Below are 24,328 nucleotides of genomic sequence, written 5' to 3' on the forward strand. Positions count from 1 at the left end.
CCACACAGTAAAAACTAAAATGACCCACATGTTCAAAAACAAAAATGACCAACGCAACTGTATTAGCGTGTGCTATCCACGTGGCAGCCGACGATAAGGTGCACCGCACTCCACATCAACCCCGTTCGGTTCCTTCCAGCGTACAGACACACTCCGCTCCGCTCCTCTCATTGCCGTCTCCCCAAGGAATTGTGCTTGCTCACCAAGACACGCCAGCTTCTTCCTCTCTTCTCCTCCTCCTTGCAGCGCACACCACAGTATATAAATACGCCCTCGCCGTCGCCTCGCCGACCTCTCTCCGTCGTCCAGGAGACGGCCGGCGACGGCGACGGCGACGGCGACGCCATGGAGGAATTCCAAGAGGCTGACATCCTGTGGCCCGAGCCCGCGGAGGACAACTCCGACGACGGCGTGGTGGTTGTCACCACGACGCCGTCTCCGGTGGCTCGTCGTCCTGTGGGCTCGCCGGAGTCGTCGTCGTTGTCTGCTCCGGTGGAGATCGCCGCCTCTCGCCGGAAGCGGCGGTCTCGGTCGTGGGCTTCCGAGTACAACATGTTCGACCAGACCAACGACGACGACGACGCTGTGAAGAAGAAGATGATGAATAATGGAGTTATGGTCGCGCCGCCGCACGCCATTGTTGATCGGAGGAGGCTCCGAGGAAGGACGGCGGCGTACTCCATGTGCGCCGGCAAGGGGAGGACGCTCAAAGGGCGGGACCTCCGCAACGTCAGGAACCTCGTCCTCCAGATGACCGGATTCATCGAGAAATGAACACAGAATTAAGATTATTGATTGATTGGTTGATTGATTGATTGCGAATAGGATATACTGAAACCTGAAGATTTTCAGCTTGCCTGAAGGCTGAAGATATTTGCGGAATGCAATAACTCTTTGTTTAATTAATTAATCATCTGTAGGATTGCAAGTTGCTGGCTCGTGGAATAAATGTACATGTATTACATAAGAAATTAACAAAAGAAAGGGGAAAAAATGAATGCCAGATGCTACAGAGTTGCTCAATTATTGTAACTCTGTAAAACAAATTTCCATCTAGCAAATTCAGAAAACTTTGATTGGGTCAAGAATCTAAACTAGTAGTTAGCAGGTATCTAGGTGATTTTAGATAATTCAATCTTCATGCAAAAAATAAATTTACTGGTTCGCATACAGAAACATGGGCAACATTTCACGATACCGGAATGCTTCGACGACTACCTTAGGGTGTGTTTGGAACTCTAAGTTCCCAACTCCATTGCTTTGTTTTCCGCGCGTACGCTTTTCAAACTGTTAAACGTTGCGTCAAAAAATAGTTTCTATACGAAAGTTGTTTTAAAAAATCATATTGATCCATTTTTTTAAAAAAATAGCAAATACTTAATTAATTATGTACTAATGGACCGCTCCGTTTTTCGTGCCAACTGTTTGGGATGGGAACCGGCCTATGCGAACGCAGGAACTACTACTTGCTATAGCTCAATAAGCTAGCTACCAAACTATCTAAACTTCATTAATTTCAGCAAATGACAAGGTATCCTATCAAACTGGCCGTCCTTCGGTGCTTCCTGAAATTCTAGTACTCCAATTTCTCAGAGAATAAGAACAGTTATCAAAATCATTAAAAAAAACAAATCCTGAATAATCATTTCCCCCCGGAAGCCGGCCTATTCCTTAAGCAAGTCAACTACAGTAAAACAATCGAGCCAAAAAGGGCAAAAACTATCCATAATCACAACTACACTATGTCACTATTTACCAATTTGGGGAAAAAGCCACTACGTTTTCTGAAGAAACATTCTTGCGTTGCGTCTGCCAGCCAATGTCTTGCTTAGAACAGCTAGCCGTTAAACGCGCGATTCTTTTCCAGCATTACCAATCTCCTTGTTTTTCGCTTGATCAATAATTTTGGGGACCCATAATCCAATTATGCTCTGCTGTGCAGCGTAGCTATCCAAGTTGCGTGTACGAGAGAGCATTAGCGATGGATTGAAGGAATAAATTTTCCCAAAGCCGGAGGGAAAAGGTCAGGGATGATAGCAACCGGAAGCGTACTTCCATCGGCGCACATACTCCTGATGATTTCATGATTTCTCCCAGATTCTCAATCAAGAAATCTAGGTCACCGTCAATTGCAAGCTCAATATATATCACCAGCGAAAAGCATCTTCTCAATTACCTCCTCCTCATCAAAGTTTCAGTTGAAAAACAGGTTTGATGTCTCCTGACATGCACTTGATAGTTCCGTGTTTAATTTCCAACACGCTCATAATTTTTTTCTTAAAAATGTTTAGAATGACGTCTCTCCCCTCAAATCTTTTTTTCTTTTTTCTTTTATTTAGGTTTGATGTGTCCTGATGTAGTTGCATCATGCATGTAGAGCCTTTCCCTCCTGCAAGACTACATGAGCTTTCAGCCCAGCGAAAAGAGAACCTCATGGGCTTTTGCATTACAATTGGAGTCCCAATAGAGGAGCAATAGCACTGTAAATTGGCCCCCGTCTCGTGTTGGGTTGCCTAATGAAAGAGAGATACCGAGATGGGCCTTTTCGCCTTCCGCTTGCAGGCCCAAATGCGCACTCAATGAGTCAACCTGAGTCAAATTTTGTCTCGACTGAAAACTGGTGCAGTCGAGGCAAACTTGCTGAAAAAAAATTAGACATATAGTTTATTCCCTAGTTCATCCATACATTTGAATTTGATAGCATTATCTGTTCGTGAACACTTGTATATCCTCACGTTTCCTCTGCTACAAGCATCCATTTCGTGACAAGTAGTTGATCGAGTGACTAGATCATCTTCTGAGTGGGAAAAAAAAAAGAGTACTGACTAGTAACGATCGATGAACGAATTCAGAACCAGAAATCAAGGATTCAGGAGGGAGGCTTGCCTGCCTTAGAAGCAACTCCGCACAAATACCCAGCTCAAAAAACTACTCTATAGTTCGTTCATGTAGAAGAGTACAAACACAGGTCGTCGCCGTTCAGCGCGAACATCAGTACTGGCCACGCTCTCCAATGACAAATCAGATAAAACTTTTAGCGCCCCGAAAAGCTATGTACAGCTTCTTCTTCAGCTATCTGCCTAGCTCGATCTAAAACTTTCAGGGGTAAAAAAAAACACGAAAAATCCAACTGAGCACGGTAAAGAAGTGTCAAGTTGGAGTAAGGATTGAATCCGATAAAAGGCTCAGACTCTGTCAAAGTAAACGCAGTAGTCACTTGGTCAGGTGTAGTAGTATCTTCTGCCGATATTTGCATTAAGCAAAAACTCCGAGAATGGATATGATGCTGAGATCAAAGGTGACAACAAATTGCAGGAGATGAAGCCAGGTAAAGAACAGTTGGCAGTTCATGAATTCGATCCTGCGTTGCCTTGCTACAGGCGTCAAAGACGTCCACGCTTTCATGCTTGCAGCAGCGTACTGGAGTAGTGTGATGCATTTGTTTAGAACCCTAACGGACTCTACTGTCATAAGCCAACAACAGCATTAACTGCGATGCATCCAAATGGAATCTCAATTAGCAGCTATCAGTTGTTTGATGGCAAATTAAGCAAACCAACCAAATTACTCCAAACGGCAGGAAACCCTAGCCATCTCCCTCTATAAATTAGCGATCATATCTGGAAGGCCTCTCACACTCGATCAGGACTGCTCATTTTTTCAGTTCCACTCAAGCTAAGTTCAGTACAGTACACTGATCAACGATGGTGTCCTCCAAGAACCACTGCGCCATGGCCGCGCTGCTCCTTGCCATTCTCCTCCCGGTTTCTCATGCGTCGGGGAAGTATGTAGCTCCGGCTCCTGCTCCTGCTCCTGTTCCTCCGCCGCCGCACACCTCGCCGTCGCCGTCGCCGTCGCCGCCGAGCCGTATCCAGCCCGTCGTCGTCGTGCAGGGCACAATCTACTGCAAGTCCTGCAAGCTCAGCGGCTACAACCGCTACATGGACGCGTCTCCCCTACCAAGTTAGTATCCAAAAACACCTTAGAGGCCGGAGGCCGGAGATGTAAACCATTTCCATTACGTACGTAGAAATTAATTAATCTTCACTTTGGAGATCACTAAGGTCGTCGTCTATGATAATGTTTTGCAGATGCGACGGCGCAGCTGGTGTGCTACGGGGACAAGGTGCTGAACATGACGAGCACGGCGACCGACAAGAACGGCTACTTCCTGGTGATGGTGTACAGGCTGGACGTGTTCCGGCGGAGCAGGTGCCGGGTGTACCTGGGCTCGTCGCCGTCGCCGCTGTGCGCGGCGCCGTTCATCCCGTCGAACAAGTGGCTGGGGCTCACGCTGGAGAGGGAGAGGGTGGCGTCGCTGCCCAAGGGCGTTCGCGGCGTGTACCGCCCCAAGAGCACGCTCATGTTCGGCCCCGGCACCGGCGGCAAGTGCCCGGCCGCCGCCGCCGACGACGCCGCCGGCGTGCCGATGATGTGATGAGACGATCGATATTGACATGGAGGATTCGAGATGTGCGTATCGCGCATGTCACCAATTTAATTAGTGGTTTGGTTGGATGATGCATATGGTTTAATTAAGTTCGTGCACGTTATTTGGAATTAATAATGGGTAGAAATTAGCTAGCTCGTCTCGGTCGATGGAGCATTTGTTGTAACTTTGTAGTAGCTCGTCGCTTAGGTTTGCAGTGGTTTTAGTTCGCTCGTCAGTGTAACGTCATGAGGGAAAAAGTTACCTGAGTACGTCTATCCTTTTAGTCGATTCATGATGAGTTTGTGTATCCGATCATGCTGTTGTTTCAGAGGGTTTTTTCGAATCTTTTCATCTCTTGTATGCCAAGAGAAACGCAACGAGCAGGATACGCTGCCTCGATAGGCCCACCGACGCGGCCCATGTTGGCTGGTAGATGTGAGTAAGTACCATTGGATCAAATGGCCCTGTACTAGTTGCACTAGGCAGGAAACGGGCTAGAATTGGCCTAAGATCAGAGGGTGGTTTTTATTTGTTTTTCATTTCAAATAATTACTGAATGATGTTTATTTTGTTAAAATTAAATCTTGGGCTCCGATAATTCTGAGAAACTCCAAAGAGTATTTTATGACATGGGGAATTTTATAAAAGTAAAGTATAGCCAGAATTTACTAAGGCTATTTTACTTCTCATATTAACTTCTCTTGTTTAATTACTTGCACTTTAATATAAATTCTACAAACAATTTATTAATTCCTAAAAGAATTATGGCGTGATAGTGACCACGATGAGACCTCCTCTAGCTGCAAAATCTCGCTACTCATATAAAACACCACTTAATTGTTCATTTCCTAGGTACTATTACAAAATTGCATTTATAGCTAATCATTCTTCCAGTGATATACCCAATCTTTCAAAGGTGTTAATAGAGGTAGGATGTGTGTGCGCGTTTATAGAAGTGTGTACATCCGTTATGAGTACGTGCATTTATATTGTGTGGTTTTTTAGAAAAAAACGCCACGACATAGTTACCGTGATTCTCACTTTTGTAAGAAAGTTTTATATTACATGTTGAAATATTTCGAAGCAAAGAAATAATTTTATTTATTAAGATACAGTCCCTTCAATACAGCTATGGAGTTTAACCATGGGGCTTCCGCTTTATTTATTTTTACTTTTTTAAAAGCCTTCCTTTAAATGACCAATGTACGTATTTTATATTTGATACTGAACATTGTAACTTTAATGTTTTTTAATCATCTGACGTTTATTTAGCGCATGCATTTGTCGAAGATTATGGGATATGTTGCTAAAATTTCAGGGGCATCCAAAATGGAGCATTTTTATTGTTCTCGGAGAGGTACTGAAATAGAAATACACGTAGAGTCACAAAATCGTGTGCGATACGTATATCTTCTCCAACGACTACATAGTAACAAGCCGAATAACTATGGGCTGCCGCGGCAGGGCCAATCCAAGTCGTTCCCCTTTGGTGCTTTCAGTCGTTGAGAGATGTGGGACCTATAAAAGTGGGAAATTTAACTATTTGCCACTCTTGTGACATGGCAATTAACGATTTGCCACACCCTGTCTATGACATGTGGGCCCTCATGTGTCTATGACATGTGGACCCAGTGGCAAATCGTTAAGTACCACTCGTAAGAGTGGCAAATAGTTAAAAACCTAGATAGATGCATGAGCCATTTCTACAAAGTCTAAACAATGAACCCTAAATCTTTTGTGTCCGGCCGACGCAAGATGCCGAGGCGTTCTTCTTGTGGGGCGAAGAGAAGAGCGTCCTGCAAAGTCCGGGCAGCCTCTCGGTCGGCAAAGCGACCGAACAACCGTCACGATCCGGAGGCAACAACCTCCCAGATCCGTACGGCAGAAAATGATCCGCGACGCTGGTGGTCATCGTAGATCTCTCCGATTTGGGTGGTGAAACGACCACGCAGTGCCTTCATCCGGCCTATTAATTGGTACTTACAGTTTCACAGTTTATCCTCCACTCTAATTCTACGAGTCTCATCTTTTCGCTTATACTTATACTTGTCAGCCAAGCTTGAAATTTTTAATCTTAAATTTGAAGTAGATTTTAGATCTTTTTATTGTATTTTATTTTCTAGCCTTTGCTTTTTTTTTTCAGATTGCTAAGAACGCGTATATAAAAGTTTTGGACAGAGCTACAAATCGGACGTACGAATAAATCGGACGTCCGATGGTATAAAAAAATCGGACGGTCAAATGTTTTCAGTTGACTGTTGGTGCAACATTATTTTATACATGGTGAAACACAAAAAATCAGCCTCTGAAATATACAAAAATTTTGTGAAACACAATTAGAACACATGGTGAAACATATTGCTATCACGTATGAAACATTAAGTTTTTATTGTTTGAAACATATGTTTTTCTTTCATCAGAATATAGTCATATGATATCTTATTGTAAAGATTTAATTCTAACAAATTCAACGGTATGATCAAATCGCTCATCGGATAAATAGTTTAGAAGAAAAAAGTATTTTTAAGATCACTAAATACATGCATACATGCATGGAGTGGGGAGAAAGCCAATCGAATGGCAGGAGAGAGTAGTGACGTAAACATCCCATACTTTTTCTCGGTCATTTATGAAACATTAGGTTATATATGGTGAAATAAAAAATTCAGTTATCGAAACATTTAATTTTTTTTATGAAACATAATGAAAACATGTGTTGAAACATATTGCTACCGCGTCTGAAACATTAAGTTTTAACGGATTGAAACATATATTTTTCTTTCATCGGAATGTAATGATGTGATATCTTGTTGTAAAGATTTAATTATAATAAATATAATGTTGTGATCATATCGTCGATTAGATAAGTAGTTTAGGAGAAAAAAATATTTTAAAGATCATTATATCATGTAATGGATGTATGAAGTGGATAGGGAGATATAAGTTTGCCCATCCGATTTTTCATGATACGTCAGACGTCCGATACTAAACGTTTCCGAAAAGTTTTACTCATAAATTATTTTTCCGTTCACAAATATACCGTGAATAAGCCAAACGACGGGGAATATATTAGTTTACCCTCCGGTATATATCCGAATCCAACACGACGATTTCTCGTCTTTTATTCAGGAGAGACTGGACGAACCTCGGGGAAGGGCCCGCGGGGCTGATCGCGGAGCGCCTTCTCGCGAGCGACGTCACCTTCCGCGCGGTCTGCCGCCCGTGGCGCCTCTGCTGCGCGGACCCGCGCGCGCACGGCGTCCTGGACCGCCGGTTCCACCCGCGCCGGTGGATCACGCTGAGGGGCATGCACCCGCACCTCCCCGTGCCGCCGCTGCCTCCTGAACGCCACCACCGGCCGCTCCAGGCGCGTACGTGGATCTCCCGGAGCTCCGCGGCCACGACGTGTTCGGCCCGACCACCGAGGGACTCCTCGTCCTCGTCGACACCGCCACCTACGTCGTCCGTCTACTGAACCCTCTCACCCGTCAGGCGGCCGACCTGCCGCCGGCCACCAACCTGTTGAACCGGAGAACGGTGGAGGAACAGCCGTATCGGTTGAGGTCCCTGCGTACGGTGTCAGGCGCTGGCCTCGCCGACGAACGCACGTTCGCGGTCCAGTTCGGCTCGACGAGAACCATTGCCGTCGTCAAGCCAGGTGATGTGGATTGGACGGTGGTTGATCGTGGCGTTCACTTCATGCCAACCATGTCCTTTGCCGGCCGTTTCTACTGTGCCACCATTGATGCTGTGTCATGGTGGTGGAGACTAGTGCACCGCGGATGGCCGTTGTCGCCGATCTGGTTAGGCCGTTTTCCACGATGATGTCGAATACCGTGCATCTGGTGGGCAATGGCGGGGAGCTGATGCTCGTCGACCGGGAATGCAACGGCAGCTTAAAGGAGAGAAAATTCAAGGTGTACCGGGTGGACTTGGATGCAGGGAGGATGTTGCCTGTCCGTTCGCTCGGTGGACGCGCGTTCTTCATCGGCGTTGAGCTAGCCCTTTCTGTGTCGCCTTTGGTGTTTCCTTCCATTAGTGCCAATGCAATTTACCTGGGATTCGACGGACTCATGACAGGCACAATGGACATTTGCCCGATTCATCTTGTGGATGGGATCCCATTTCTGCGCAAATTCAGGAACAGATGGGAGAGCTTGCCTAATCACGACAGGTTTACGGCAGGCAGATTGATGGATCTTAGTGATAGTAATTACGGCACGCCGATTTATGGACCTTGGGGTCTCGATCAATAGGCAAAGATACAATGGCATAACACAAATCAACAGGAAAATAGGAATAAGTGTAGGAAAAATCTGTTCATAAGCATCACAAATCAGCAACATTAGTCATCATTGGCCATCTTAGAACAAAAAAGCAAGCCACTAGACATTTCATTCCATCGAAATCAACTAAGAAAGATATCAGCTTTTAGTAGATCTAGCATATTTATGAAGGGGACACGGTCTAATCCAAACAAATCGGGTGAAATCAAAGGAAGAGAGGAGAAGAAACTGAAGGAGGTGAGAAAGGGAAGGAGATGCCCAACCTAGCCCTTACCAGAGAGCTCAACGGAGAGACTCGACGAAAGAGAGGGGCGTAGCAGAGAGCCGGCGAAACCAAACGGCTTGACGGAGAGAGCGAACCAGTGGAAGAGAGCGATGGCGGCTAGCGAAAGAGAGGGAGGATGACCAACGGAAGAGAGGATGCTGACGGACGACCGGCCCTCCCGCCGGCGAGGACGGCGCGACGAGCCTGGCGACGAGCAGCGCCCTCCACTCGCGAGTCGGCGGAACCCTAGCTTTCCACTGGTTTGGAACAAATGAGGAGGAGGAGAGGAGGGATGGTGGTGACCCCATCCATGGGTTCTGCACGTGCGGGTGCAAGCGGTGCATGCGTGGGTGCAGCCTCGCGGCATGAGGCGAGCCAGGCTGAGTTGCGAAGGTCGATTCGAGCGTTTCCCCTCAGCCTGGCTCCGCGGGCCTTTTTGCATCCATCGGACCTAGCTATGAGACAAGTGCAGACAACCAAACAAACGCAAATCTGCTAGCTAGGTGCGAGCCAGGTATGGTCCGGGCAACCAAACACGCCCTATGTATCCTGGTGTGTCACGGGCTTTCATGACACCTTAAAGGACACAGGGAGCTATACGGGCTATCTCCTGGTCCGGGTTAAACGACATGCTGAAGCAGCTATACATGCATAATTTCCTGATTTCCGGATTGAACAATTACAGAAAATTCAGAAATAGCAGCAAGGACTTTTCCTCGCTGCTCGGCGACAGAGCAGAGAGCTGCGCGGGAGAATATGATCGTAGCAACCGCGAGCTATAATATGGAGCGCCGCTGCTGTTGATCAGATTAGTGAGTTGCACACGAGCGGGAACTCTGCTTCGAACGTCGCGCAGCGTGCGTGGCCCATGTTGGTTTGGTAGATGTGACCGCTTGGGAGTATTGGGCCAAATGACTCAGGTTGCATGGGCTACTGGGGTCTTTTGGCCCGCTCGAGAAAACGGCGGACTAGATTGCCTGCGCTTGCAACTGCAGAACGGAATCTCAGTTGCGAGTTGCATCTACGATACAATACATCAACAATACAAGGAGCCGAAAATCATAACGGGTGAACGATCGTCCCGCGCGATCGGTGACGATCAGATCCCCTCCCTACCTGATTTCTTTTTTGTCACCACATTATTTTTCTCTTTTAGTAAGTTTAGAAGCATTGTTTTTCTCTTTTAGTAAGTTTATACATTTAAAATTTGTAAAGCGAATATTTATAAGTCAAAAGTTTATATACCCAATTCAAATTCAAATTCGGATTCAAATATTTTATATATAGAATATTTTTATACATAAAGTTTATGTGTGCATTATTTTCCTCTTTTAGTAAGTTTATACACCTAAAGTTTACACATCTAAAGTTTATCCATCTAAAGTTTGTAGAGCAAATGTTTATAAGTCAAAAGTTTATATACCCGATTCAAATTCAAATTCAGATTCAAATATTTTATTTATAGAATATTTCTATACATAAAGTTTATGCGTGCAAAGTCTATGAACATGAATGAAAGTATTAGATTTTTTTTTCTATTTTTTTTACTAACTTTGTTTGTTTTTTTTTAAAATTTACTCCCTAATGAGAGTATGATGAAAGGAGAGAAGGGAGAGGAGTATAGGGGGAGGGGTGGGTTGATCGCTGGGAGCGATCACCCGCCCATTAGGGGTGCCCCAAGGAGCTACTACATACTGGAACCAGAAAAAACCACTATTTTTACACTGTTGGATCAAATTTTATTTGCGTTGGTGACTTGGAGTACTACTACCTGAACTACTAACTAATAGCTCGACCTAGCCGCCATTGTCACTACTGTCCATCAGTCATATTATAAATCGATATGATTTTCTTTGTCATCATTTTTAAGTTTAACCAAATATATAGAAAAACACAGTAGTACTTTCAACCTAAAATAACTATATTATTAAAATATGTTCAATTTAAAATTTAATGAAACTATTTTACTAGGTTTTTATAAATTTGGTTAAATTATAAAAAGTTTGATTAAGAGAAAAATAAAGCGGGACTTATAATATAAAAAACGGGGAGAGTAGTATTTACTTACTCCACTTCAGACTTTAGGCTTGTCGATTATACTTCCTCTGTTACAAAATAAGTGTAGTTTTGCATTGTTGATGTACAATGTTTGACCGTTCGTCTTATTTGAAAACTTTTTATGTTTAATATTATTTTATTGTTAGTAGATGATAAAATATGAATAGTACTTTATGTGTGACTAAGTTTTTTAAAAAAATTTCATAAATTTTTTAAGTAAGACGGATGATCAAACATTTATATACGGATATCCACGGCTGTATTTATTTTAGGATAGAGGTAGTACCAGTTAAGCAGCTTATTACATTCCCGATCGAAACAGATCCGATGCCTTGAACGCTACGTATACTGCAGTTATTCTGATGTCCAAGATATGCACTCTTGTTCATCGATCCCATGCATCCTCGATTTGCCTAACCAGGTGATTTTACTAAGGATGCATGGTATTTAGATAGATCTACTGGAGTGTACACTACTAAACTCCGATCACTAGGCGAATTAAAACGGCCGATGTACGTGATTGTCTTAAAAAAACACGATGTGTCCACAGTAGTGCGATACAGTGGTACATAGTGTCATGTATTTTAACTTCTAACACACCTGGAATCAAGTAATTAAACAGAGATAATGCTATTAACGAAGTACTGATCGCTTGCAGCGCACTCCAGCCCACACGCGAGTTCATCATTTCCTGGCCCTCGATTCCCCAACGAACCCTCGTATTTTCCACACAACTTGAATATACAGTCTCTCTGATCCCCTTCTAATCAGAATCCAAAACAGCAATCACGAGCCATCTTAAATTTCTTACTATTTATTTATTATCACTATATGCGTCTATGCACTTCTACGTACGCACACGCACGCTATAAATTGCACCATCATCTCTCGCTTCTTGTCTTCGCAACGATCCTAGTTAACCCAAGGGTTTAATTCTGTCTGTATACTATATACCATATCTTACCAGACTAGATCTTGCTTAGCTAGCTAGCGAATTAGTGTCTTGTAGCTAGTTATTACGTACTCGATCGTGTGTGGATTACGTTGACTAATTAATCGCGAGTTCGATCGCGATGGCACTGTTGTTCGTCAAGTTCGTTGTACTCTCGCTCGCCGCCGTGCTGCTCGCTCTCGACGGCGGCGGCGGCGGCGGAGGCGGCGCCTCCGCCATGGGCCTGCCCCCGCCGCCGCCGACGGTGAACTTCAGCATCGGCGTGCAGGGCATGGTGTGGTGCAAGACCTGCAGGTACCCCGGCTACCTCGCCGCAATGGACGCGTCCCCGCTCGCAGGTAAGCTCACAGTGACCGACCATTACATTTCACAATTGAAAAAATTTACAGTTCTTCAAAGTTAGTAGTTACCAAGAGGTAATAAATTTTTTAATGCATTTCCGTACCTCCTAATACTAGAGACACCAAATTTACACTTAAAAAATATGACACCACCCAACATCTTTTTAAGAACTGTAAAATCAATGTTCTCGATTACTCCCTCCGTCCCAAAAAAAAACCTAACCTAATATGAGATAGGACATAATCTAGTACAACTAATCTAGATAAGAGTCTGGCCAGATTCGTTCTACTAGTTTATATCCTATCACATACTAGGTTGGGTTTTTTTTGACGGAGGGAGTACATGTTGTTGTTGTCGACATAACATCTTGAGAAACGTCTAGGGTATTTCAGCTAGCTTCATAAGATCTCGGTTCGAACCTCACCTCTTTAATTTATCATATTAGTTTCTTCCCTAATATATATTCGCGTTTTGTTTTAACGTAACATCTCGCCGGCGGCCGTGCGTGTGCGTGTATATGTGTCTGCAGGAGCGGTGGCCTACCTGCGTTGCCGGCACGGGCACCGGCGGGTGGCGTCGATCAGGGGGGTGGCCGGGAGCGGCGGCTACTTCCGGATCGAGACGTCGCAGCTGACGTCGTTCACGAGCCAGGAGTGCAGGGTGTACGTGCCCCGGTCGCCGTCGCGCGCGTGCGCCGTCCCCGGCCACGGCAGGAGGGGCCTGCCGCTCAAGTTCGAGGAGTTCGTCAAGCGCGACAACGGCCTCCAGGGCCTCTACTCCGTCGGCAACTTCGTCTTCTCCCCCAAATACCCCAACAAGTGCTACTGATCCATTGATCCATCGATCTGTCCATGTTGGTGTGTTCGATCGTCGTCGTCGCCAAGATCAGAGACCGGGCCTGAATAAATCGATCGGCTAGGCTAATTAATTCATTGACTCGATCTTGCATTGGGGAGATGGATTAGTTGCTGTAGTGCGTAGTTAGGGCTGGTTTTGCATTGGTTTACGATGCTTATATGGTAGAGGAGTATGGCTGTAATAATTAAGATGTTATGCAATCGAGACAGCTTGTATGTTTATTTCGCTATCGTTTAATTTTCTCTGTAACCTTGTTCTTCCTATCACGTAAAATTACCTCAGAGAATCCGTTAATTTCTTGATCTTAACTCAGTCTCCCATGCTGACAACTTTGCTGGATTGGACATGAATAGGTTGTAATAAGTAGACTCGATTGCGATTCAAATAAAGAAAGAATTGGTTTGTCTTTGCTGCTATCAGGCCCAGCCCAATAAAGAATAGTAAAGCAGAAAAGCCCACCAAAGGCAAGATAAAGAGCCCAATCTGTTGTCAATCTTTGATCCACAAACCCATCAAGATCACGTATAGTCGACTGGTCACCGACGATCTATACCCAACGCGGTTTGGCTTGGGCAAGCCGGCAAGACCGCACACAACCACACTAATCACACATGCTTGTAGCTAAGACAAGATCATTTGGGAGCCATAGACTGAAAGGAAGTATGGTTGCTAAGACGTCATTTCAGAAAGGCGCAAATCCATTATAAAAAGGGGATCAAAAGGAGATGTATCATGGTTATGCTCCTCCCACCTTCAACCCTTTTTTCTCGCTTTCGCATTAATCATCCAAACGTGCTCTCAGCCACTCTCACTTGCCAAACACTCCTCTTCTCACACATCTCTCTCCATTTTTTTAAAAAAAATCTTTTGAGAATCTCTCCAGGTATTTCAATCTGCCAAATGGCAATATGGCATCAATCATTATCACGTATTTCTTCGGTAGTTTAATTTAGTAGTGGATAATGTTTTTGTCTTTTAAATAACGTTTGATAATTCATCTTATTAAAAAAAAGTGTAAATGTGCTAAAGTATACGACACATCTAATGCTTCTTTTTTTGAATAATACTATCAACTTCATACTAAATATTGAGAAATATCCATAGATCTTCCGGTTAGCTCCACAAGGCGGTGGGCTAGACGACCTGGGTTTAAAACCTCACCCTTTCTAATTATTTGATATTAGGTCATTCCCTAATATTTGCGTCTTTTATATTAAATGTTAATATTTATTAAAAACAAAGAAGATATTACTACCTCCGTCCCAAAATAAGTGCAGCCATAGATATCCGTGTTCAGCGTTTTGACCATTCGTCTTATTTGAAAATTTTATAAAAAATATTAAAAAAATTAGTCACTCATAAAGTACTATTCATGTTTTATCATCTAATAACAATAAAAATACTAATTATAATCTTTTTTCAAATAAGACGAACGGTCAAACGTTGGATATGAACAGTGCTAAAATTGTACTTATTTTGGGACGGAGAGAGTAGATTATCATGCGGCTTAACATAGTCCTTAGAGTCACTTAAAACGCCACATGGACATGCCACGTCATTTGTGCATGTAAGATAACATTTAAATGTCCATTTTAAGCTTCAATTTTCTATCAAATAAAGAAAAGAAAAACAAGAAGAAGCAATCATAAAACAAAGAAAAATATCAATTTTTTTTATCTATCAATATTTAAGTGTCCAATGGTCAAAAGCTTTTTTTTTCTCAATAGTTTTTCTTTATTTACTATGAAAACATAAGGGTGTAAAGGACACTTAAATATTGAATTTGCATGCATAGATGATGTGGCATGTACACATGGCATGTTTAGAGGGTCAAAGGACTATATTGAATCACACAATGAACTTAAGGTGGTACTTGTTTGGACAATACGAAATGTCAGGGACTAAATTGATTCTTAAGTGAAAGTTCAAGGATCATATTAGGTATTCACCCTTTTAAAAGAGAAGGGAGAGATAGAAAGTGTAAAATTTTCGTCCATTAGCAGCAAGCTCTAACCATCTAACGTGCACCGACCCCTACTGAAGATCGCATTGCCCATCAAGTCATCATCACTAGTGATGGCGTTTAACCGAAGCGGCTTGGGCCGCTTTTTAACCTCCCCGACTTGTCACCACGGGGCGGCGCACACTACACTCCACGCGAGCGCCAGGCGACTCGTCAGCCGCGAGGAAGACGACGACGACGACGACGACGAGGCCACCGCGTCGCCATCTCGTCAGTGAGTCGTCACGCGCGCTCGCGCGCAGGAATTTCACATGCTGCTGCTGCTGCTGGTGGTGGTGTGGTGGTAGGTTCCAGCTCCGAACCGGCAAAAAAAATCCTCCCCGTCTCGCCGCCCGCCGCGCCCGCGCCGCGCTTCTAACCCCCACCCACCCACCAACCCACCGCGCGCGCGCGCGTCGGTGCTCCACCTGCATCCTCTAATCCCCGCGTGGGCGGCGCCTTGTCTGATCTGGTTGCGCCACAGCTCGCGGGATCTCGCGTGTTTCGGTGGGGGGGATTGCGGCGTCGTGTGATTCGGCGATTGGGATGAGAGAGGGGAGGCGGCGGCTGCGGCGGTGGCGATGAGTGGGTCGGCGGCGACGCTGGGGATGCGGTGCGGGAGCTACGGCTCCCTCGCGTCGGCCGGCGGCGGGAGGAAGGGCGGGGGCAGGGGGTGGGGGTGGCGAGGCGGCGGGGAGAAGGAGCGGCTGCAGCTGCTCCACCGCGCGCTGCGGCTGGTGGGCCGCCGGAGGGCCGGGGTGCTGCTGCTGCTCGCCGCCGCCTCCGCCGCCGTCTTCTGCTCCATCTTCGCCGTCGTCAAAGGTTTGTACGCGCTCTGCCCTTTTCTTCTCGCCGCTGCCAATTGGCTGCCTGCGCTGAATTCGCGCCGCAAGCTTCCCTCCCTAGCTGCTGTTCGTAGCGAAATGGGCATTTGTACTAGCAGTTTGTGCCGGTCACGCAGTTCACGCTTGCAAAAATCCAGATTAGTTTTATGTCTTTGTGATGCTTTAAACATTGGGAATCAATAGCGCGCGGCATTCATTCTGGTTACATACTGGCCTATGCTGATCGTGTGATCGCCTCCCATTTACATGTATCAGTTTTGTGGTGTTGCGGATCAGTTAGACTAATTGGATGTTGTTGTCTGTGATCTGGTCTGATGGCAGTGTCATGTATATCTTGGTCCAGGTAGAGTACTTCTCTATAAACCAGGTTTTGATGCATACAAGTGGTCTTGATGGTTAGAGACCTTCATAAGGTCAAGGGAACTACACACTCTCAGATTTGAAATGGTAGATTGAATCTTGCAGAGCTGTGTGGCCTCCGTCTTGATCACCGAATACCCTCCCACTTAGTACTAAAATTTGTTATGTTACTTGGGAGCCTCAGATATGATAAATTGTCTGCCAATCCGAACTATCAAGGGACGTTAGCTGCTCATGCCATATGCTTTTACTATGGAATTCTCAAACATGTACTTTATTCAAGGAATTCAAAACAAAATGATGTTTCTTGAATGAAAAATAATATATGTTTTTGTTAGAAAGCATAGTCATTGACTTGTTGGTTTGGTGACTTGTTTCAGATGATAATGCTTCAATGATCATTGCAAATAACTATGAAGTCGCAAATACCATACAGAACTCTGTGTATCCCAGCATGACAAGGCCTCTAATGACGTCCAGCGACCAATTCTCTGCTAGTAGCGTCAACAAAACTGAACTTCCAAATCGACTTCGTCTTTCATTTGCAAACTTTACACATCATCCTTGTGAAGGTTTCTCAGTTGCCCCTCCCCTGGTTGATCCGAAACGCACTGGACCACGACGTAAGCTTAGTTCTTTACATCTTTTTGGTTAGCGTTGCAAGTTTGTTTGTGTTTGACTTGTCATTAATCGTAAGATATGTTCTCATTTTCCCTGTAGCATGTGATGTTTGCTACGTGCCTGTAGACCAGGCGTTCGCTCTTATGCCTCTACAACCTTCACCATCTCCTGTCCTTAAGAACTTAAGTTATGTATTTGAAGACAACATCACTGCAAATTTCTCAAATCAGGGCTCTGTATTTGGTGGGCATCCATCTCTGGAGCAGAGAAATAAATCTTTTGACATTAGTGAGTCTATGACTGTCCACTGTGGGTAGGTTACTTGCATCTTCTTACCCATATTTAATCCAGAACTTCTGCCAAAACTTAATGGCTGAAATGTGTATGCTGAATGAAATGATTTGTGCTGTTTTATCAGCTTTGTTAGAGGAAAGAAACCTGGCCAAGGTTCTGGATTTGATATCAATGATGATGATCTGTTAGAGATGGAGAAATGCCGTGAGCTGGTTGTAGCTTCTGCTATTTTTGGTAACATCACTGTTCAGTAATAGTATTAATTATGATTGCGTTCTGCTTGTCTGCTCACACTTTGATACTGTTTTCCAGGGAATTATGATATGATTCAACATCCAAGGAATGCCAGCGAATTTTCAAAGGCAAATGCATGTTTTTATATGTTTGTAGATGAAGAAACAGAGGCTTATGTAAAAAATTCTAGCTCATTGTACAGAAACAATAAAGTTGGCTTATGGAGGCTAGTGGTTGTTCGAAATCTCCTGTACGAAGATCCAAGGCGTACGGGGAAGGTGCCATTCTTATGACTTGTAATTTCTGTCGACGCTATATCCTTGTGATGCATTACTAGCTCTCGGTATATTTACAGGAGACAAACAAACCTCATGAACCTCATACTTGAATGCTAACATAGTATAATTACGTGAGGCTTCTTACTATATTGCTTAAGTGGTTTGGGTCCAAGTAGAGAATTGTTGAAATGTCATGTGCAATTCAGGATAAATTAAAATACTAATCCATGAGAAAAGAAATGTATAAAAGTGATACAGTCAGTTTGAGTGGGCACTAGGCAAACTTGTTGTAGGGGCCACTGAAGAGCGTATGTTGCAAACAAATGTTTGTCACTGATATTGAAGTTCCCAAACTGAAAGTTGTTGCTTTAATGTGTAGGCCCACGTTATATGTTGCCCTTGTTTTGTGCTTGTTAATTGAACAAACATCTAATTTGTGCAGATTCCTAAGCTTCTGCTCCATAGGCTTTTTCCAAATGTGAGATTTTCAGTTTGGATAGATGCAAAGCTTAAGCTCGTTGTGGACCCTTATCTACTACTTGAGAGGTATGATTTATGTGAAGATCTTGGTTTATTATATGCTATTTCTTTAAGGAGAGAAACCTGTCATGTGCTATAGTTTTGTCAAATTAAAATTTGGGCTGTTCTACACCTTGGCATCTTTGCAACAATTTCAACAGCCACCATTTGCCATTACTTCTATCAATGGATTACTGCATATTTAAGTCTGTTGAGGATATTAGACTAGAAAGATTATCAATGGCTTTCTCACAAGACGCTTTATTTATAACAGCTACTCACTCAATTTCTTAGTATTTTGTTTGTATTTCCTTGTTGGTCTGCTGACATTAGAATTTGGAACTTACCAGCTTTTCATTATTTTAAGATCGCAATATTGCAATATTTGACTACTGTGTTGAGTCTGACTGTGTCATATCATGGCTATTAGGTTTTTGTGGAGGAAGAATGCTACTTTTGCCATCTCTCGGCACTACAAACGCTTTGATGTATTTGAAGAAGCAGAAGCTAATAAAGCTGCTGGCAAGTATGACAATGCATCAATTGATTACCAAATAGAGTTTTACCGAAATGAGGGCCTAACATATTATGCACCTGCTAAGCTTCCTATTACAAGTGGTCAGTGATCTCATTGAAGTATGGCGAAAACAGTTCAGTTACTTTCTGAGATTTTAACTGTCCTTTTTGCATTGGTTTAGATGTCCCTGAAGGTTGTGTCATCATCAGAGAGCACATTCCCATCACGAATCTCTTCACATGCCTTTGGTTCAATGAAGTTGACCGTTTCACCTCCAGGGATCAAATTAGTTTCAGCACCGTCCGGGACAAAATAAGGGCTAGAGTTGGCTGGATGCCTGAAATGTTCCTGGACTGCGAAAGACGCAACTTCGTTATTCAGGTTTCTCATCCTACTACATAATTTTTGTTTTCACATACTTCCTAGGACACAAGCACACACTACCTAACCTGCAGAACTAAACTACCAGTGCCCTGTATTTCCTGTGTCCTATTGGCAGCACATGTTGAACCTCATAAGCTTACTAGTGTATGTGTTTTTGCTGTTTGACATCTCACCAGGGATACCACAGGGAGCTACTAGAGCAAATGATTGCATCCGGTTGGAAGCCCCCTCCAATGGCCAGTGAACCATCTCGAAAACTCAGATTAGGTAGCAGGAAAGCTCCTCCATCAAAGAAGTCTTCCATGAAGCGGAAAAGAGTGAAGAAATCGAGCTCACGGAGGCGTCTCCCCAAACCAATCACTGGGATGACTGATTCTACTACCTGACAAAAGTTGGGCGCATGATGATCCAGGGCTCTTTCCTCTTTGTTGACACAATTCACTTTGCTGGAGGGCGAGCTGATTCTATTAGGACACATACTTGTAGTTTTTTTTCCCTCCGACGAGATTTGTTCATAGTTTATTCTTGATTGTTGGTGTAAATAACAGCGAAAGCAATATAATTAAATATTTTCGATGAGCAGCCATTTTTTCTTTGTAACAACAGCTGCTACCACAAGGTGACCAACTAAGCTAAAGGGTTATGTTATTTCTCAAACTGGTACCAAATCTCTTGGTGATTTGTCTAGACAGAATAGCAACTAAGAGATGTGCTGATTTATTCTGTTACTCACTTGGGATGTCAAGTTGGCAATTGCATATGCTACTATTGTAAAGATGGGCCTGATTTCTGATCTATATGCTGCAAATGCAAGTAGAAAATGTACAGAAAACAAAATCTGATAGAAACTCCCAGCAAATGTAGGCTTCAGGACAAGCACACTCAAAACTGCAACTATTTGCATTGGCACAAGAGAGAAACATCAATCTAGTAATCAAATACTCTGTTTCTGTATTTCTATCATCAATCTGTTCATGACAGCTAACTAACCAGTAACCAACAAGGCGTCTCTATTGAATCTGCGAGTCATTTACTTACACAGCGAAGCGATTTGGTGTTCTTGTTGGTAACAGCTTACTTGGGGGTCACGTCGGGGACGGTGGGGAGGTTCGGAGACAGCCGGCGGCGGCGGCGGCGGCGGGGGACGCTCTCCTCATGGTCTGAGGCAGAGCCGGAAGCCGCTAGGAGGTGCTCGCCTTCAGCTTCAGCAGCGGCGGCGGGGGAGGCGCTCCTCTTGTTGCGAAGCAGAGCCGGGAGCGGCGGGAGGTGGTCGTCGTCCGCGGCGGCGGCGGGGAGGCGCTCGTCTCGCCCAGAGGCGGCGTCGGGGTCCACGGGGAGGTGCACAGGTTGTGTGACGAACATCTCGATGTCCTTGAGGAGTTTGTCAGCCTTGTCGAACCACTCATCGGACACCGGCTTGTTCCGCTTCGTGCGATGCTCCGCGTCGTTGCCGATGACTTGATTGCAGAGGTTGATGATGCGGTCGCCCATGCCGCGTCCGCCTTGAGGAACCGACTCCTGATGATTCTGCCCGAGGAAGACTGTGCCGGTAATCCCGCCGAGCTCCATGGTTTTGAGCTTGCGACCTTGGCGAATAAGCTGGCGAGCCTGTTTCCGCCCAGCGGTGATGCCGTTGTCGTGGCGATGGCGGAGGATGATGCCGAGAGTCCCGATGGAGAGGAAGAGGGGGCCGTAGAGGGTGGAGGGGGCCGTAGAGGGTGGAGAGCGCCTCGACGACGCGGAGGTTGTTCACCTCCCAGTTGTTTTTCTCCTCCAGGTCGCCGAGCGCGTCGGCGATTTCCTTGGCGTGGTGGATGCCGTCGACGGCGTAGACGAAGATGAGGACGCCGTGCTCGTTGCCTCTCTTCTCGGCCAGCTTCTGGGCGTCCTCCAGGGAGTCCACCCTGTTGCTCTTGCGCTCCATTCCGGCGAGAACCACCTCCACCCTGCTCTCGCGCTCTATTCCGACGAGCTCGATGGAGAGCTTTGGAAATGTGGGACTTCGGGGGCGGGGGATTTCGGGAGGAGGTGGTTTCGTGAGGAGGAAGACGCCGTTTATATAGACAGACAGACAGACAGGTGGGGCCGAAGGGATAGGGGTTGGGCTGTAAATATTTTCAAAATTCGAGAGTGAGCCAGTGAGGTTGCCCATCGCCGCCGCGGCGTCGCCGTGTTCGACACGATTACTCTCACCTCCGTTCGCTCTCGTCTTCCGCTCCACAATCGCCGTGCTCTCCACGCCTCCGCCGAGGAGGAGATCGACCTCGCCGCCGAGGCCGCGCCCCTCACCCTCCACGCGCTCCACTCCAACCGCCTCGCGCTCCTGCTTCACCTGCGCCCAGTCACCGCGCCGCCTCTGATGTCTTCCTCTCCTCGCGCCCCGATCCCCACTCCCAGTCCCACGGCGCCGCGCCACGGCACAGATCCGTCACGGCCGCGGCGGCGTGCTCGCCACCGTCTCCGTGGCCTTGCTCCCGCGCGCCGCGGCGCCATGCGCGTCACCGTCGCCGTGGGCTTTGCTGCCGCGCCACGCAGCTGTGTGTGATTCCCGCGCGGCGCCGCGCCGCGTCTGATTTCCTCGCGCGCAAGCTCTTCCTCTCCGCCTCCGCCCTCGCAGCGCCCCACTCCCCACTCCCACCGCGCCACGGCCAAGCTCCGTCAGGGCCGCGGCGGCGTGCTCGCCACCGTCGCTGTGGCCTTGCTCCCACGCCACGCAGCGGCGTACGAAGCCGGCGGGGGCGCGGCCGTGGGTGTCAACTGGGGCACGATAATGCCCCACACCCATGCCCCCCGTTGGCAATCGTGGTGCGGATGATGGCATGCTGCAGGCCAATGGAGTCGACCGGGTGAGGATGTTCGACGCCGAACCATGGACGGCCGGCGCGCTCGTCGACACCCGCATCCAGATCGTGATCGCCGTCCCCGAAGACCAGATCGCCTACGTCTCCAGTGACCCACGCAGCGGCCGCTTATGGGTTCGCGCAGAACGTCTCCTACTACCTCAAGACCAGCATCGACGTCAGGTACGCCCGCACTGCTTCTCTCGTGAAATGGGGAATCGCGCTCTCGCTAGTCGCTACGGGTTATGGATTGGTGAGAGGGATGTCGCGCGCGCATGTTGTTTGCGTATGCATGCTAAATGTTAGGTGTTGTGCGCGGGGCGAGACGATTCGGGGCGTGTAGCGGATATCTGTTCGGGCGCGTCGAAAGTGTTCGACGGAATGCCTCATAGATGGTATGGAATTGTGAGATGCAGTATTGTGTGGTTGATCTGAAATCGATGGTTCGTGCAATCGTGCTCCTGTCGCTGCCTGCTGGGTTCAGGTCTGTCCTATCGCCTGAAAGACTTCGAGTGTTACTGTTAATTAATTAGGCATCACATAAAAATGTGTTAATTAGAGGCAGTCCATCATATGTATCCTGCAACCAGCACCATGCAGTAACTAGTTTCATTTATATTGGTGCACAGTGCCAGTTGCTGTGTCACGGTTTTTATAAATTCAGTGACATCACACTATGATTTCCATGTTTGTTCAGAGTGGAAGTTGTACAAGTTATGACTATGCAAATGTTAGAGAAACATGCACTGATTAGTTTATGATTTATGAAAGGTTGTTTGTAGACTGTAGACTCTGTTTATATGCTTCTGCAGATGCTGACTGAACTAGTTCATTCAAAACATACTCAAAATGTCGAGTGGATAAACGCAGAACTGGGCTGATCAATTGGACTACCATTTCTAGGTTTATAACTGTAGATGCCATTGGAAGCCAGGATGAACTTGTATGCTGTGTCATTTAGACCATTTTAATCCTAAATTGTGTTGAATCACTGTGGTGTGTCCTTATTGATGAATGTTTGGGCTTTGGAGAAACAATGTGGATTCTACCGACTTTAGTCAATTCAGATTCTAGGTGCTTTGATTGAATCTTGATTTTCTATAACTCCCAGCTAATTAAATTGAATTGTTGAGAACTTTCTTTGTAAGAATTGTGTAAGAACTTTTTAGTCACTTTTATATCCAGATTGTAACTGGGATTGAACCTTACGTATAGCACTTCTTGGAACTTCTGTTCGGACGCACAGAAATTGGTCGACTGAATGCCGCTCTAGGACATGGAGTTTAGTGTAATCGTGATCTTGTAGTGTTTGATGGGATGGACTGTGATACATGGTTGAATTTTGGTTTATGCGAAATGGATGGTTCATACTGTTGTTGCTAGCGTGCTGAGTTCAGTTCTCTCTTGTTGCTTGGAAGACATCAGTGTTACTTAACATCACATCAAAATGAGTTTTCTTACTGGCAATCCACCATATGTATCCTTCATCATGCAACTAGTAGTATGTAAATATTACGGGCATATAGCATCAGTTGGCAGAGTCCATCTTGTGCATTATATGTCATGGTTTATATGAATGCTGTGGCATCACACCACGCTTCTCTTGTTGGTTCAGAGTGGAAGTTGTATAAGGTATGTAAATACTAAAGAGATATGGCTTGATTGGTTTCTGAAAGTCTCTGTATAAATCGCCTCTGTTGATCGTGTTTATATGTTTCACTGTTGACTAAACTAGCTTATTGAGGGAAAGTATTGAGTATGTGGACTGTGGAGTAAATATACAGAGTGGCCGAGTGGGTTGACCAATTGGACTATCATTTATAGGTTTTCTGCCCGTAGAGGCCAATGGAAGCCATAATGAACTTTTATGTAATAAATTCAGAGTATTTTAATCCTACAAACTTGTTAAGGAGTTTACTGGGGAAATTTAGGCGTGCTTTTATTGGTGAATGTTTGGAGGAACAGTACGGATTCTCTGGACTTCAGTGACTTCATATTCTTGCACTTTCTTTTGTTGGTGAAGCAGCAACGTGACTTCACATTCTAGTGCTCAAGTCACAATGTTCTCACGTGAAAGTGGTTCATTGTATTCAAGATGATACTTGAAAGCAAGGTGAATTCATGTTTTAGAGGTACAAGAGGTGAGACTTGTTGTGTAGTTGATGACTTGATGTGTCTAACTGAGCGTATTATCTATATAAATTCGATGGCATATGTTGCATGTAAAATTTATTAAGTGCA

At 45.4% G+C, this 24,328-nt stretch overlaps 5 protein-coding genes across 5 annotated transcripts; all 5 read left to right on the forward strand.

Annotated features, from left to right (window-relative positions):
- Positions 1 to 269: 269 nt before the first annotated feature.
- On the forward strand, positions 270 to 1,046 carry LOC127774505 (uncharacterized). The gene has a single exon (XM_052300764.1). It carries the CDS (start codon positions 346 to 348, stop codon positions 772 to 774), a length of 429 nt encoding a protein of 142 aa, XP_052156724.1. The 5' UTR covers positions 270 to 345; the 3' UTR covers positions 775 to 1,046.
- A 2,585-nt stretch (positions 1,047 to 3,631) lies between these two features.
- On the forward strand, positions 3,632 to 4,760 carry LOC127774796 (non-classical arabinogalactan protein 31-like). The gene is made up of 2 exons (XM_052301088.1): positions 3,632 to 3,963; positions 4,092 to 4,760. The coding sequence occupies exons 1-2, from the start codon at positions 3,705 to 3,707 to the stop codon at positions 4,436 to 4,438; spliced, it is 606 nt and encodes a 201-aa protein (XP_052157048.1). The 5' UTR covers positions 3,632 to 3,704; the 3' UTR covers positions 4,439 to 4,760.
- A 7,201-nt stretch (positions 4,761 to 11,961) lies between these two features.
- LOC127774933 (non-classical arabinogalactan protein 31-like) lies at positions 11,962 to 13,495 on the forward strand. The gene is made up of 2 exons (XM_052301223.1): positions 11,962 to 12,331; positions 12,865 to 13,495. Exons 1-2 carry the CDS (start codon positions 12,115 to 12,117, stop codon positions 13,161 to 13,163), a joined length of 516 nt encoding a protein of 171 aa, XP_052157183.1. The 5' UTR covers positions 11,962 to 12,114; the 3' UTR covers positions 13,164 to 13,495.
- A 1,826-nt stretch (positions 13,496 to 15,321) lies between these two features.
- LOC127774885 (probable hexosyltransferase MUCI70) lies at positions 15,322 to 20,011 on the forward strand. Its single transcript, XM_052301177.1, has 9 exons — positions 15,322 to 16,017; positions 16,781 to 17,023; positions 17,121 to 17,334; positions 17,440 to 17,549; positions 17,628 to 17,827; positions 18,270 to 18,373; positions 18,777 to 18,964; positions 19,045 to 19,244; positions 19,424 to 20,011. The coding sequence occupies exons 1-9, from the start codon at positions 15,777 to 15,779 to the stop codon at positions 19,631 to 19,633; spliced, it is 1,710 nt and encodes a 569-aa protein (XP_052157137.1). The 5' UTR covers positions 15,322 to 15,776; the 3' UTR covers positions 19,634 to 20,011.
- Positions 20,012 to 21,506: 1,495 nt separating this feature from the next.
- Positions 21,507 to 23,873, forward strand: LOC127774775 (glucan endo-1,3-beta-glucosidase 8-like). The gene is made up of 2 exons (XM_052301067.1): positions 21,507 to 22,270; positions 22,900 to 23,873. The coding sequence occupies exons 1-2, from the start codon at positions 22,031 to 22,033 to the stop codon at positions 22,966 to 22,968; spliced, it is 309 nt and encodes a 102-aa protein (XP_052157027.1). The 5' UTR covers positions 21,507 to 22,030; the 3' UTR covers positions 22,969 to 23,873.
- The last annotated feature ends 455 nt before the right edge of the window (positions 23,874 to 24,328 follow it).

This window comes from Oryza glaberrima, chromosome 5 (genome assembly GCF_000147395.1).
Source record: "Oryza glaberrima chromosome 5, OglaRS2, whole genome shotgun sequence".
NCBI lineage: Eukaryota > Viridiplantae > Streptophyta > Magnoliopsida > Poales > Poaceae > Oryza > Oryza glaberrima.